Source organism: Erigeron canadensis, chromosome 8 (assembly GCF_010389155.1).
Source record: "Erigeron canadensis isolate Cc75 chromosome 8, C_canadensis_v1, whole genome shotgun sequence".
Classification (NCBI taxonomy): Eukaryota; Viridiplantae; Streptophyta; class Magnoliopsida; order Asterales; family Asteraceae; genus Erigeron; species Erigeron canadensis.
In genome coordinates this window covers 40498790-40513436 of record NC_057768.1, presented here as the reverse complement: position 1 = coordinate 40513436, position 14647 = coordinate 40498790, and the positions used below count along the sequence as shown (strand labels likewise).

The window sequence follows — 14647 nt, the reverse complement described above, 5'->3', positions numbered from 1 at the left end:
GGTGGTGGCCGAAATTCTTAAGAAGAAAAGGGGGAAGAATTGTGATTGAAAGCCCTAATCTTTTGTCTCTTACTTTGAGGTATTGATTTTCATAACCCTAGTTTTATTTGTTATTAAAAATTTAGGGTTCTTAGCCTTAGAATTGAAGGTTTTTGCTATTGGAGATTTTCAAGTAAAACCCTAACTAAATTTGATTGATAAATGGATAATTGATTGAAAGAATTGTTGTTAATGAAAATCCCCCTTGGTAAGAATCTCATATTTTATGGTGTTTGGCTAGTGATTATGAAATAAAGCTTTATTTTGAGAAGTTGGAATTTGTTGGAAAAGTGTTTAGTAGTCAAACACCATAATCTTAAAGTTGTTGAATGCAAGTAGATGTTTGTAAGAAGTTGAGTCATGGAACTCATAGATGATATGTGATTATTCTTGTATAGGTGTTGAAGAATAAATTGTTGAACTTGTAGCCTTATAATGTCAAGTAGCCAAATTGAGGTGAATGTATATACATATAATCATGTTCTTGTTATTAGAGGTCATAGGTGGGTAAATTCCTATGACCCATTAGTTGATTTATTTTGAGTACTAGTATGTGGGTAAATTCCTACTAGTCATATTGTATGCAAGAGCTAGTAGGTAGGTAAATTTCTACTAGCCAAATTGTCCATGGCCATGTTGAAAGTTGAATGTATGTTGTTTGATTTGTATGAAAAGGCTAGTTTGCTAGGCTTATATGGTGCTTGATGCACAAAGTTGAAACGACATGATTATGATTATATGTGTATGCATCCACTAAGCGTAACTTACGTTTTAGTTGTTTAACTCTTTTATAGGAATTAGTAGTAGCAAGAGTAAAGAAGCGTTAGAGTGAAGATCAAGTTGAAGGTTTTTGTCATCTCAAAGGTTGGCATATGAGTAACTTGGGTAGAATATCCCTTTTGTACTTAATGGCTCTTGATACAAGTTCTTTTGGTTAATGTGTTTTGGTACATTTCTGGAAATTTGAGGTTAAGGTGGAATTGTAAGTTTTTGGAAGAAACATGTACATGATTAGATGATTATCCAAGATGGGTGATGACCCACTTGTGAAACAATGTTGTTGTTGATAGTTCATGGATGGCAAATCTTTTTGTAAAGATGTTTTTGTATGTCTCAAAATGTTTAGTTTAGCTTTTGAAAAGTTTAGATGTGAAATGGTGTTTTGAAGTTTGATGTTAAAAATCTTTGTGCAGGAAAAATGGATTTTTCTCAAAAAAGTTCCTGTTCAGTAAGTCCCACTGCGCCGCAGTGGGCTTTTGGTCAGTTTAAGCTATGGGTTTCCACTGCGCCGCAGTGGGTGTGTTTTACCTCACTGCGCCGTAGTGGGGTCCCATATAAAAAATTTTAAAAAATAAAAAATTTCAATCGATTTTTATAAAAAAAGGTTTGGGTTCTTAGAAATGCGCGGACACCCATTGAATTTATATTTATACATAATGACATAATCTAGACTTCTTCTTTTTTTTTAAATATCCAATCTCTTTCCTTAAAGACTTAGGGGTGTTTGGTTCGCGGAATTCCTTGGAATTCATAGGAATTGGAATTTGAATTCCATTCCTAATCACGTTTGGTTAAGAAAAATGATGGAATTGGAATTTATAACTTTCCACCAAATTCCTTAAAACACTGAATTTGTAATTCCTTTAATATAGTGATGGAATGTTTGCAATTCCAATGGAATTCAACTATTTGATAAAAAAAAAACTCTCTCTATAATGAAACCTTTAATCAATTATCCAGTCTGACTCCCTTCTTTTCTTTTGATGGAATGAAGTAATAGTAGCTTACCGTAATAACAATGACCACCACGTATCGCTGCTATAACCATAGCCACCACCGTTGTCACTTACCGGAGAAACAGTAGCCGTCACCGCTGCTTACCGGAAAAACAATAGCCACAACCGTTGTCGCTTACAAGAGAAACAGAAACCACCGCCGATGGTTACCAGAGTAACAACCACCATTGTTAGATGCTTACCGAAATAACAACCGCCCCACCAATGACGACTGTTTTTGTGTGAGTAAGTTAGATTGTGATGAATAAAGTCGCTAGAGAGATTAATAAGGGGGTTTCGAATATAGTGGTATGTGTGGCGTGTAGTGTTGAACAAAGTCAAAGAAGCCGTCGGAGAAGATGCATCGTGATGGGTTTTATTCTTTGGCAAATATGGTGTTGTGAATATGGGTAGTCTGTGCATAATTATCATCGGTGGGTATATATGTTATCTATATTTACTATTTATATTTATATTTATTATTATTATTATTTAGATGAGATGTATACAATAATATCTAATGAAAAAAAAACATAATAAAAATCAAAGGGTAACTTTGTCAATCAAACATTAGATTAATATTAAAATTTTCAGATTCCAATTTCCTTCAAATTCCAATTTTTTTTAGAGATTTCAATGATTTCAATTCATTCAAAAAAACATTTTATGAACCAAACTGTCCCTTAAGAAATGGTCTCTACTATCAAATATTCAATCTCTTCCCTTAGAAGACTTTCAAATATACAAAATGACACCCCATTAAATTTTATCCACCATTCCTAACTTAACGCTCTAATTTGACGTTCTAGGTACCGTTTTAGTTTGTCTTATCTATGCTATATTATAAAACAAATCCACTTTTGAACTTTCTAACTTTTCAACATTAACATTCATATAATATCATTAAAAGAAATCTCAACCATTCATTTTCTCTCTCTTAAAATTTCATCCACTTATTTTTATACTATCATCCATAAATCATTTTATTCTTCTAATTTATTCAAAATCTTCTATTTCAAAAACTATACATCAATAAATTATAAAAATTATATATGTGTTCTTAAAATTTCATGTTCTTTCATTAGATATGTCATTCGATATACTTTAGACAAACAGCTAAGACATTTGGCTATCACACTTTATAACCTATCACCTCCTATTATCTATCATACTTTATGACCTATCACCCCCACCATCTCACCGCCGCAATGCGTGGATACTTTGTCTCGTTTTTTAAAAGAAAAAACAAACTTATGGTAACCGCAAATTACTTTTGGATTTAACACTACATTAATTATTTAATTTTTATTTACTTGATATCGTTATAATTTTGAGTCGGCGTATTCTACTCCTGGCATGGATCTGCAACAGCTTCAAAGATGCAGCAAATCTGTTAAAGAGTGACTGGTACAGAGGGGCACAATTTCATTACTCCAGATTACAGAAGAAGAAAAAAAAAGGCAGAATATAGTAATAATCTCTTCAATGTAGTTGAAACAACAATTTCATTTCATTACTCTATACTTTAGAAAAAAGAAAACAGGATTGTAGTAATAATCTCTGCCATAGGTTCCCTATTGTCTTTCTAACTTATAGCCAAGTTTCATATTTTTGAAAATGTCTCGGAAACTGAATTATGAAGAAACTAATGTATTGATTAATTGTTGGAAATAACTGTGATCCATTCATAGGAAGAGGCTTAAAATTGCCGCATGATACCTCAAAGTCTTTTCCAGACTCGTAAAAACTAAATGGCCAATAGAACCACGAAGCACTTTGATTAGAAAGATGTTACTTTGTCATACACTTCCTTTGTAACATGTTTGCAGCACCTGTGCCAATTAAAGAAAAGGATGATGAAGAAGAAGATAACGATTTCTGAATGTAATTTATAATAACTTTAAGATAAACTCGGTAGTTTTAGGAGGACTAAAAGTCAACTCCAACAAGTTAGGGAATGTCTGGGCCAATTCAGGAAAAGGTAAAAGAAGATGTATAAAAACTCAGTACATTTAAAAGTGGAATAAATGAATAATCGAAACAATATTCACCCTGTTAGTACTTTATAACGTTTTTATTCATTACTTTAACAATGGTTCAGCTAAAAGCTAGGAGCACAAGATAACAGTTTTCCATTACTAGAATTTTTTTTACCCCAAGTTTGTGTAGCATACAAAGGTGAAAATGAGATAACATTTACAGTGATTACAGATATGGTGAAATTTAAAATAAAAGAACTATAAAAAAAAACCCAAAATAATATGTGGTGCTAATTACTCATCAAAGCATACTAGTTTAGTTTCCAAATGTAGGCGTCATGGTTTTGTTATTTTCTGTATGATTGACCTTACTTTTATTATTAAATTAGTAGTTTAAGAAAAACTCAGTCAATGTTTATTTATTCACTTGTATTGATTGATAATCTTCTGAACACAATATTTCAGTTTTCGTATGTTCCCAGTATCAAGATTAAAGCCAATTATTATCCTGAAACAAAGATAACTTACTCCTAACTAATAAATATATGATAAATATACATATACTACTGTAACTTGGAAGGTGAAACCAACCTATACTGTACTAATCACATTTTAGAATCAGTGATAAAAACCTTATAAGAGCCAACAATTGGGAACATATGAAAGAAAGATATAAATATTGACTTTTTTGTGTTAAGTTAATCATGTAGGGAGTTTTTATGAAAATTAGTAAACTGGGCAACTACTTTTCTGCAACTCATATATTCGTAATAATGAAATTACCTCATCAAACTGCATGTCTTATTTCCATGGATTGAATCCTAGAGACCAACAGGTTACGGAATTTCATCGCTCTAAGAGAGAGGCCATTTGAAGAATTAGCACGTTCATGAGACAGCATGCGCGTCTTGAATCTTTTTCTGCCAATTCGCACCAACGAATCTGATGTGCCCATAAGATAGTATATCTGTCAAACAAACAGAGAGGACAGTTTGAATGAGTTAGGTAACAGATCAAAGCAGGTTTGTGCAGGTAGACACTGGTCAGGTTGGTTTGACAACTTGACATGAAACACTTTAAGTTCAAATCTTTTTATATCTCATGGACAATCAGTATGTTTAATATGATTACAACAAATACATCATCTCAATGTTCATCCAATTGCTGAATATCTAGCAGGTTTAATGCATTAAAGATACATTTTGGGATGCATTCTACCAACCTGACATGGTTCCTTTATGCTAACTTTTTACTTTCTGACTAGAGATAAAACATACCCCAAATCAACCAAGTCATAAGTAAATGAGTCGAAATTACTCTCTCTCAGATGACTTGAAGAATATTGTAGACCAAACTGATTTATAGCGATGAAATGGGTAATAACTAAATAAGTGATCCTTACTTTGGATCTTTTTCAGAAAATGGAAGTTTGAAATTACCATGGACTTCTGAATAGAAAGAAAGTATTGCAATTCCCACGACCCAAGGGAGTAAGATTTACCTTGTGCGTAAAGGCAGCTATCTTAAACTCTAACCCGTTTAAGATATGAAATCCTTCCATGGCCTTAGTCATTTCCAAGTCCTCATCATCGCAAGTATATTTCCCCTTATTCCTGTGCATGTGAGAGCTTAGAACATGTTTTCCTCCATAATAACTAATTAGCATTCACAGCAGACATGAACGATAGAAATTGGGTTATGAATATGCTGCTCCGTCAGTTCTAAAACTCGAGTTAGGGTATATAACTTTTTTGGTCAAAGGATCACTTATAGGACATACTTATTGTATTTAATATTTGAAAAATAACATTCATTGTGCATAAACTTGACACCAACAACTTTTTAAACAGTCAGCATATATTAACCGACACTTGTATTTGCAATATTGATATGATTCCACATCAGCCAAGTATGGGATTGGTTGTTGGTTTATAAGTCAAGGTGTTCCCTCCTAAGTTTTTATGGATTCCTTCTTTGTTCTCCTTTGAGCTAGCTTTTGGGAGTGAGTTCTGCACCGAGCTTATGGCATGGTGCGAGCCTATTATGGGATGGGTTCGTATGAGGTTCCAAACACTCAGAGTGGTGACCTATGGAGTGGTGGCTTGGACCCAAGGAGAAGGGTGCAAACCGTGACCAACGAGGACGTTGGCTCTTCAAAGGGTGGGGTATTGATATGATTCGGCCAAGTATGGGATTGGTAGTGGTTTATAAGTCATGGTGTCCCCTCCTTCTTTGAGCTAGCTTTTGGAGTGAGTTCTACACCGAGCTTATGGCTTGGTGCGAGCCTATTATGGGATGGGTTCGTATCAAATATCTATTTATGAGTTAGATGAAGTTAAAAATTTTCTTGAATAAGCATGACATGTATCAGTTTTGAAGATGAGAGTGTCTGGTCGATTTCAACGTCCAACTGCATACAAGTACAGTGGCATGAATCAAATGTTCATTGCTCATTTTTTGAAAGAATACAATGTGCAATAGGTTTTTTGTTGTGGGTCTAACTTTGGGTTATATGGGTTACACGGATTTATTTATACGAGGACATAACCCAAATTGAATTACAATATTTTAAACTCAAATTCGCCCAGGTACAAACCAGCCCTAAATTGCGCCCATGTCAATAAGAAAGTAAAGCTTGCTTGCTTAAATTAGTTTGAAGCATATCATATCAGAGGCTAAGTAGTTGACATGAAGTTAATTGAGTGTAACGAACAAAAACAAACATCTTATGGATGGTTTATTAGCAGGTTTAAGACAAGGTTGATGCATAAAACTCCCAATGACAACCATGTAGGCATGTACCTCTTCAAGAAGATCCTGTGCCTCTTTTTCAAAGAATCAACTGAAAGAAGTTGAGTTCTTAGATATGCTGCAAAATTTGGGTCCATCATAGAAGCTGATGGTTCAGACTTCTCATATCCGAAGTTTAGTATCTGTATAGTTAATTGGGTTTGTCGACATGTTTCTGGGATTGATGACTGCAGCAAAACAATACTTGTGAATGGATCGATTTGGACTACGTTTTATCTCTAACAGTACAACCGGATTCTAAAGAAATAAGGATATGGGTCAAATGATCAAACTCGCCCAAAGGATATATTCAATGCATAGAGCCTCCCAAACCATTCTATTCAAAAATCTGAATGATATATTATGTAATTCTAAACCATACTTGACACACAAGCGACCCATATAGCTTTTTACAACTTTTGAACAAGAGTGTTTTGCGTCAACTCGGTTCAAGTCCCCAAAGCCATGAAAAAAACCCCATTTTTAGTGGTTAGCTGACGGGCCCATGTTTCCACCTCTAATATAAGGTACTAAACTAGAAAACAAGTGAGATCTACAGAACAACTTACACACTCAAACCGGAAGATCTTCGAGTCATTAACAATCACGCTCGCGTTTGCATTATAGAGTTCGTCTACAAATCTCTCCGTCTTTCTTAAACATTCATATGCAAAGAGATCGAGAAGCTTGTTATTAACATCATCCATTGTGATGGATAGTAGCTGTGGAAGGCATTGTGAATGAAAAACTCGATGTCAAATTTGAGAACACGGGTGCATATTAAATAAAAAACACTAGAGACAGAGAAATGAGCATATCACCAGTTTAGTTAGTTTGTCTATTAACTTGTCCAATGTGAAGACAGGGAATGACCAAGTGCCAAGAACAGTCCGACATTCATCCTCATATTTTGCGCTATCAATAGCACCATCAAGAAAACTATAGAGTAGATCTAAGAATCTGCATTACATAAGGAGATAAAAAAAAAAAAAAAAAAAAAAGGTTTACAAAATGGCCTCTTAAAAATTTGGGGAAACAGACAAAGAAATGTATTATTATATATAGGTAAAACACCTAGCATATGAATCGGTAGGTGTTGTATCATTTGAACCCCTCCATCTTTCGACCAAGGACTTTTCCTTTGCCTCCTCCAGACGTGAGTACAATATCTGTTAATTAATAACATAAGCAATGAAAAACAAAAACAAAATAACTAATTATCGCAACAAGCTGGGGTGCAAGATTGTAGAATTTACTTGATGAAGCCTGAAGAAAACATAAAAGTCATCATTTCCATAGAAGACCCGAGATTTATTCGCTTTACTGTGCAATGTTGCGGGAACATGAAGCATAAGTGGTTTCATTCTTTTTAGAAAATGTTCGGAAACTGGACAGGTGTCGTCACCCATCCCATCCACTACGCCTTCACTCTCACCATTGTTATCATGTTCTTCGGGAGAGAAATCCTCCACATCATCGGATTCACTTCCCGAATCATCACCGTTCTCAAAAGTATTCACACCTGCTTTGTTTTCTAAGCCACCTTGCTGATGATTGTTTTGATACATAATTTTGGTCATGATAATTTCTTTCGACTTATGGGATGACTCCGAACCATGATCACTATACGCTGCACAATTATCCTTTTTAGAATCTCTGTTTGGCAATAACTCTCCTGTTGTCTCTCTTTCTATCTTAACGTGAGTGTCGCTAGCAATTGAAACGCTTGGAATCAAATTATGTTCATTGGTGTTGGATAAACCATTCTCTTTAACACCATTGTTAACATATAACAGGCTAGTTCTAGAAGAGCCTAACTTTTCAGTATAAACTTCATCTCCATTCTTGGCAAGTTTTCCGTCACTTCGCCTAACAGCTGTACTGCCGCTTATAGAAGCACGGCTGCTCCTTTTTGTGGCATCTTGGTCAGATACACATGAAACCCTAGGAGGAACACCAAGCATAGGTTCAACAAAAGTAATCCAAATCCTCATGGCTTTATCGATTTGGTCAGGAGAACCACTTTGTGATACCACATAACTCATGAGCTGATACAAGTCTTCATGAATATCCAAATCCGAGTACTTATATTCCTGATGTGGAATGGCGTTTTGTTTTTTTCCAGGAGCAATACACTGACGAATGTTATCCTCTACAGACTTATTTTCACTGATTTCCTTTATTTCGGCCAACAAAGCTGCAATATGTTAACATTGCTAAATAAATACTTTGAGAAAGATCACGGCTTTAACGCATATAAAAGATCACACATTCACACACAATACCTTTAGCACTCAAGCTCTTTGAATCCTGCTGCTTGAAATAGAAGCTACGGTGATCAAGTGACTTGTGATAATTTTTCGCATAAATTTCTGCCCAAGCCTTTTTAGTATCAGCACGACACCTCAGCCACTCTTCTTGTTTCTGTTTAAGACGGGTTAGTATTACTGGCAACGCAAGAGATGCGTTCTTCCTTAATACATCCATCACATCAAGCCCATGATCACCATATAAACGTCCAATGCATTTCAAATTTATAGCTGAGCCATAGAGGTAATCAGTGAGCAAGGCTATAAATAAGATGTACTGGGAGTCGATTTTAGTCAATTTGGAGGTGGCAATGTCAGCTCATTTACTTACGAATGGATCATTTCGCCTATAATCAATATCTCATGGGTCAAACGGGTAAGAAAAATGAATCAAATGGGTCAACTGGACCAAGCAGCTTAAATGGTTAATATGTAGCCCAAAGTGTTAATTTGTTATTTTTTTTATCTTTTGAAAGGCAACTAATAGATCCACACATACTTACAAACCTCATAATTCATTCTATTTAAAAAGTTAAATCATTTACCATGATAATATAAGTGGTGTTTGTCGTAGCACTATAAATTCACTGTCATATTAAATAATCAGGTAATGAGATGCAACAAAAAGGCTCCAATAGATAGTGTCTGAATGTGCTTCTGCTGCTTAAAGTTGATATCAGATGATCAGTTGACAGTTGTTAAGTGTTCAGCAAACTTTGATTAGTCACAAACTTACATATTAAATGGCCCTTTTCGTTGCAGCTACTCCAAAACTGATTATTTGACCGCTAAATAGTCATCAGAGCCCGTTTCACTATACCCAACACTATAAACTGATTATCTACGACTTGAAACCGCAATAACCAAATAAACAATTATCGAAACACAATGCTGGGCATCCACCTAGTGTTTGTAATCATATTTGACACACCAACTATTTATAACAAACTAGAACTTTCGACTAAAAGTACCAAAATTTCCGTCGTGATCAGTTAACCAACCTGCCCCCTTGCCAATTTTGCCACCTCTAAAGGTCAGTAATCCGTTCTCACCTGTGAAGTCTTCAATATGAACCACATTGTCTGTCTTGGTGGAGTTATCGTTGATCCTGTCCAGCAATTCTTCCACACGTTTGGCTGTTACATTCACGGTTTCTATTAACATGTCCAATTCAAATCTGAAATAAAATAAACATCAACCAATCAACCTTCTAAAAAAAATATATCTCTTGTAAAGGTTATAGCAACTAATAATGAAGTCTAGAAATCCTTGGTAGTGTAAAGGAGTTATTCTTAATCTGTCAACATGCCATATGGAAACATGACAAAGTTCAGATTTAGTAACTTTATATTTCAAAGAAAATCCCAACCTGTCATCTTCACATCGAAATAAACTCTCTTCATACTGGTTCTTACGCATGTGTTTGAAAGAATAATCCTCGCTTCCAGAAGTAACAGAAACCCAGTGATCATTCAAAACCTCAAATCCAATCTTTGTTTTTTGACTTGCTGACTGAATTGGATACTGTATCAAAAAAAAGCCGATTTTAGATAAAAAGAACCCAATTAAAGTGCAAAAACGAAACACGGTTAATGTAAAAATTTCTACATTTTTTGGCAGAAGCCGGTAACTTGGAGTGCAGCTTTCACAGTCAGAAAGGTCAAGTTCTTGAATCGATTTAGAAAGATACTTTTCCCTGATGGAAAGTGAAGATGGTTTAGGTCCAGATCCTGTAACAAGCAACACAACATATAGTACCATTACATCTCTGTGAATATATAAAAATTTTGTGAAGTCAAAATCATGCTAGGGAGACATGAGAAAATGAACAAAAACCCTATTGCTTAGGAATGAACCTCTTAAATGATATTAGAGGACATTCATATAAAATAAGCATTGAGCATGAGTTTACATGTACATTTACTCATAGAGATAGAGTCATCACACATTAATAGATTTTAAATGTTGTATATCACAGAGGAAAAGTGAATCTTATTAGGCAGGTAAATAAAAACATCTAGCAGCAATTACTTGTCATTTCACTGCGATCTATAAACTCATTGACTTCTTCCACAAGATCCGCATATGCTCCAAGCAAATCATTTACCTAACAAAAATAGAAGTTTCTTTAATTTACCAAACTTGTCCAGAAAATCTACTTATGCCACACAAAGAGGTCACGCAGTAGAAGTAATCTACTGTCAATTTAAGCATATATATAGTCAAATACTGCATATCACTCTGAATGAATGATATTAACATTTATCTCTATATACTTATCAAGAGTCATTTACACAAATAAATCCTAATATATGGACCTTATTTAAGTAAAGACAAGTTGCAGCATGTATAAGGAACAAAAGTGGCCAGTTTTAGGATAAACTCACTGAATGGCAATAGGGGCAATGTACAGATTAAATTTTGTCTACAGAAGTTTACCTGCGATTGCAGTTGTGATCTGGTTATATTTTCTGTGCAGTACTGAGCAATGCACTTCAAAAAGGTCTGGTAATCTTCTGAGTTACTCAATCTTTCCTTGACCTTCTCACGTAGACAAAGCATTTGGCCATGCACATCTTCCGAACATGAAAATTTATAATTAAGGGCGGGAAATAATTGCATGGTTTCATTCTTTAATTGAATTAGAAGATACCTTGATGAAATAGTTCAGCTAGAGAATCCTCAAGAGTATGAACATGTTCATGCTGGGTAAAACGATTAATTCCATCAGAATCTTTATCATCTAGATGATTTTCTCTGAGTTCTGTCTCTTCCGATGTGTCTGTTTCTTTCTCATCATTCCTCCTATGCTCTTTATCAACCACAATACATCCTTTCTCATGATCTGAATCAGGCCGATCAACACTGACCTTGCCTTCAGTATGAGAACCAATAGCAATCTGGCAATGAATACCAAAAGTATTTCTTTACTTATGATGAACAGATCAGTGATCAAATGAAAAATTCACTCACAAAACAGAGCTGGGATAGGGAAAATCCCAATTATGAGTATCGGCGATGAATAGTTTTGCGAATGTGAACATATGCAAGTAAATGAATCATTACTTCACTAGGATAACCAATATCAGATTGATCGGGAATATTTGCATCTATGTTCAACTAACAATTTGGATTAGTTACCTTTTCAGAGTTATGGTTGCTACTGGAGTGACCAGAATTATTAGATCCTGCTACCGAAGAAGAATCAGGAAAAAAATTGATGAACTCCTTGAGCAGGTCTTGCTGATCATTAAGAAGAGCACCAATCTAAAGGAGGATAGCAATGATAAGTACAAATTAAGTACCAACACAATACATAAGAAAGATATCACTATAGCATGTACATGGCATATATTTAACAGTCTTAATGACAAACCTCTTGATGAACTTCCTTGATGGATTTATTTTCTTTGCTATACTTACTCAAAGTATCAAGAAAATATTTGTACACATGGTCTTGTCCTTGAAATCTCATCTGCATGTAATAATCTTGTTAGAAGATACTTTTAAAAAATGGAATTTAAGGTTACCATTTCTAACCACATTTGATGTTGTTATAACCTTTATTTTGTTTACAAATAGAACAGCTTCTTTATATTCCAAAGGCTTCTTTATTTGATCTTGATCATCCACTCGCGGGAGGGTGATCTCAAATCCCTTTGGCAGAAAGGGATTGAAACCCAAAATTAGTTCCGGATGCCCTTCAAACAAATCCTTCACCCTTGCTATGACACCTGTGGTCTTTATTCTAAAGAATATAGTAACTACAATCAGGAACATGTTTCCAAACCAATAAAGCACAAAAACTGAATGAAGCAACACCTCAGCCAAACCTTTGCGCCTTGAAATCTTTCATGACTTTAAGAAACTCATCATATTTGTCCTTTTCGTCGCGAAATATATCTTTAACTTTATCAAGGTATTTAAGGGCATCCTTAGTTGTCAACTTTCGAGAGCTACCTTTGTCCATCTTCTGACAATGCCCGGAGCTTCATTGTAAAAGAAAAATTGAACAAATCAAAACATTCAACAACCAAAAAAACAGAAGCTACTACAACATCGAAATATCCCAACTCACCTCTAGTGTTTAACCCTAGACTAGAAAAAAATATATCATAAAAGTCCTGATTTTACTTGTTACTGACATGTTACAATCACCATTATGTATCATCACTTCTGTTATATCTAAGTCATCAGTTACCTTAAATGTAAAAACTTGACGAATAAACCAATGGCTAATCCAAAGACTTACCACTGCAAATTTCAAACTGTGTCTAAAATCAACTTTAGGGTTAAGAGTGTTTAAACAACAACATGTTTTTACCTAAATAACCATTATAGTAGACGCATTTATTGTTCATACAGAATTTTATTAAAGTTCAAACTTTGACAATCGGTGACCGATACCGCGATACCGCCGCTAAAACATGCCATGCGGGCTTGCTGTATGAACGCCAAATCATCAAAAATGCCAGTTAACATGCCACATCAACCTTCTAAGTTATCTAATTAGGTTATCAAGTTACCCGATAAGCATAATAGCGGGTAATCTATTCTAAACCAAAAGGCATGTGGCCTAGCCCACGAACTTGCGAGTACGTTCAAGTCCAGGTGTAGACAAACATGTAACTAAGCCCCGTTTAATCACCTTTTATAACTAACTTTAAACAGTATTGGGGAAAGTACCACTGTAAGCCTAAATTTCTATAGATTCTATCAATTAAATTTGACCACTGACAAGGATGCTACATTTATGATTTATCTACTAACAGCTTATATCAAAAATTCACTTTAATAAAACATACAAAAAATATACATATATAAATACATACAGTTCAGAAACCACTGGCCGCTTGAGTTGAGGACTACTATAAGCATCATCATCATCATCTCTGCACCGCTTCATACCTTTAAAAATCAAAACTTCAATTAATAACCAATACAAAATTACACACTCACACACACATATATATTAAATTTTATAAATTTATTACAATTATATTATAAAAATAAATAAAGACCTAGTAACAGATGACTGTGAATATAAATATATCTAGCAATGCAACCAACACTTGATCTTCACGTTCTTAGAATTTGCTTCAAATTCATTAAAATTCACCATCCAATTCTTAATATACAAAATACATACACATACATAGCTGTATATATGTGTACATCAAATGATAATAATAATAATAATAGTATTTGAGAATTAATGCACACGGTGTATTTATTAATGCGGAAATACAAATTAAAGACTAGATAGATATAAGAGGTATAGATACAGATACAGATACAAGAGTTGTGTACGCATAGGCTCTATATGTGTGTATAATTAATTAATTAATATTATATAATGGTAATATTATTATTATTATTATTATTATTATTATTATTATTATTATTATATATAAGTAATATAAAATAAAAGACTGTATGTATACAACACACAGAGTGTGTGTAAGAATGAAGAAAGAGCGTAGACCGAGGGCAATGGTGATGACTTTGGTGTCTTTATTTTTAGTAGTACTCGTAGTAATTTAACTGGGCGACTGGAAACCGGTGTAGCCGGTAACCTTTTCTGTAAGTTTGGTAAAAATATAGGAGGTGAGAATAAAATTGTCCAGTGAAAAATGTAATGGATAGTTATGATATATGATGATATTTGTATAATTTGTTAAAAAATTTATAAAATGTGATAAATTCATTAAATACTAGTCTCATTCTTGGACAATGCGGGGTGATGATGGTAGCA

The 14647-nt window shown here is 34.3% G+C and overlaps 1 protein-coding gene across 2 annotated transcripts; it reads right to left on the bottom strand.

Annotated features, from left to right (window-relative positions):
• Positions 1–3264: 3264 nt before the first annotated feature.
• Positions 3265–14129, bottom strand: LOC122610086 (paired amphipathic helix protein Sin3-like 3). Of its 2 annotated transcripts, XM_043783075.1 has the most exons (21): positions 13914–14092; positions 13725–13800; positions 12726–12881; positions 12454–12640; positions 12269–12367; positions 12034–12159; positions 11546–11792; positions 11332–11468; positions 10924–10999; positions 10501–10622; positions 10262–10416; positions 9945–10069; positions 8869–9123; positions 7840–8780; positions 7658–7752; positions 7405–7543; positions 7153–7305; positions 6596–6771; positions 5295–5406; positions 4577–4760; positions 3265–3646 (listed from the first exon to the last, which is right to left on the bottom strand). In XM_043783075.1, the coding sequence occupies exons 2-20, from the start codon at positions 13796–13798 to the stop codon at positions 4581–4583; spliced, it is 3555 nt and encodes a 1184-aa protein (XP_043639010.1). In that variant the 5' UTR covers positions 13799–13800; positions 13914–14092; the 3' UTR covers positions 3265–3646; positions 4577–4580. The 2 variants fall into 2 exon arrangements, with proteins under 2 accessions (XP_043639010.1, XP_043639011.1); XM_043783076.1 differs by lacking the exons at positions 3265–3646; positions 4577–4760; positions 6596–6771 and having other exon boundaries at positions 5317–5406; positions 13914–14129.
• Positions 14130–14647: the final 518 nt, after the last annotated feature.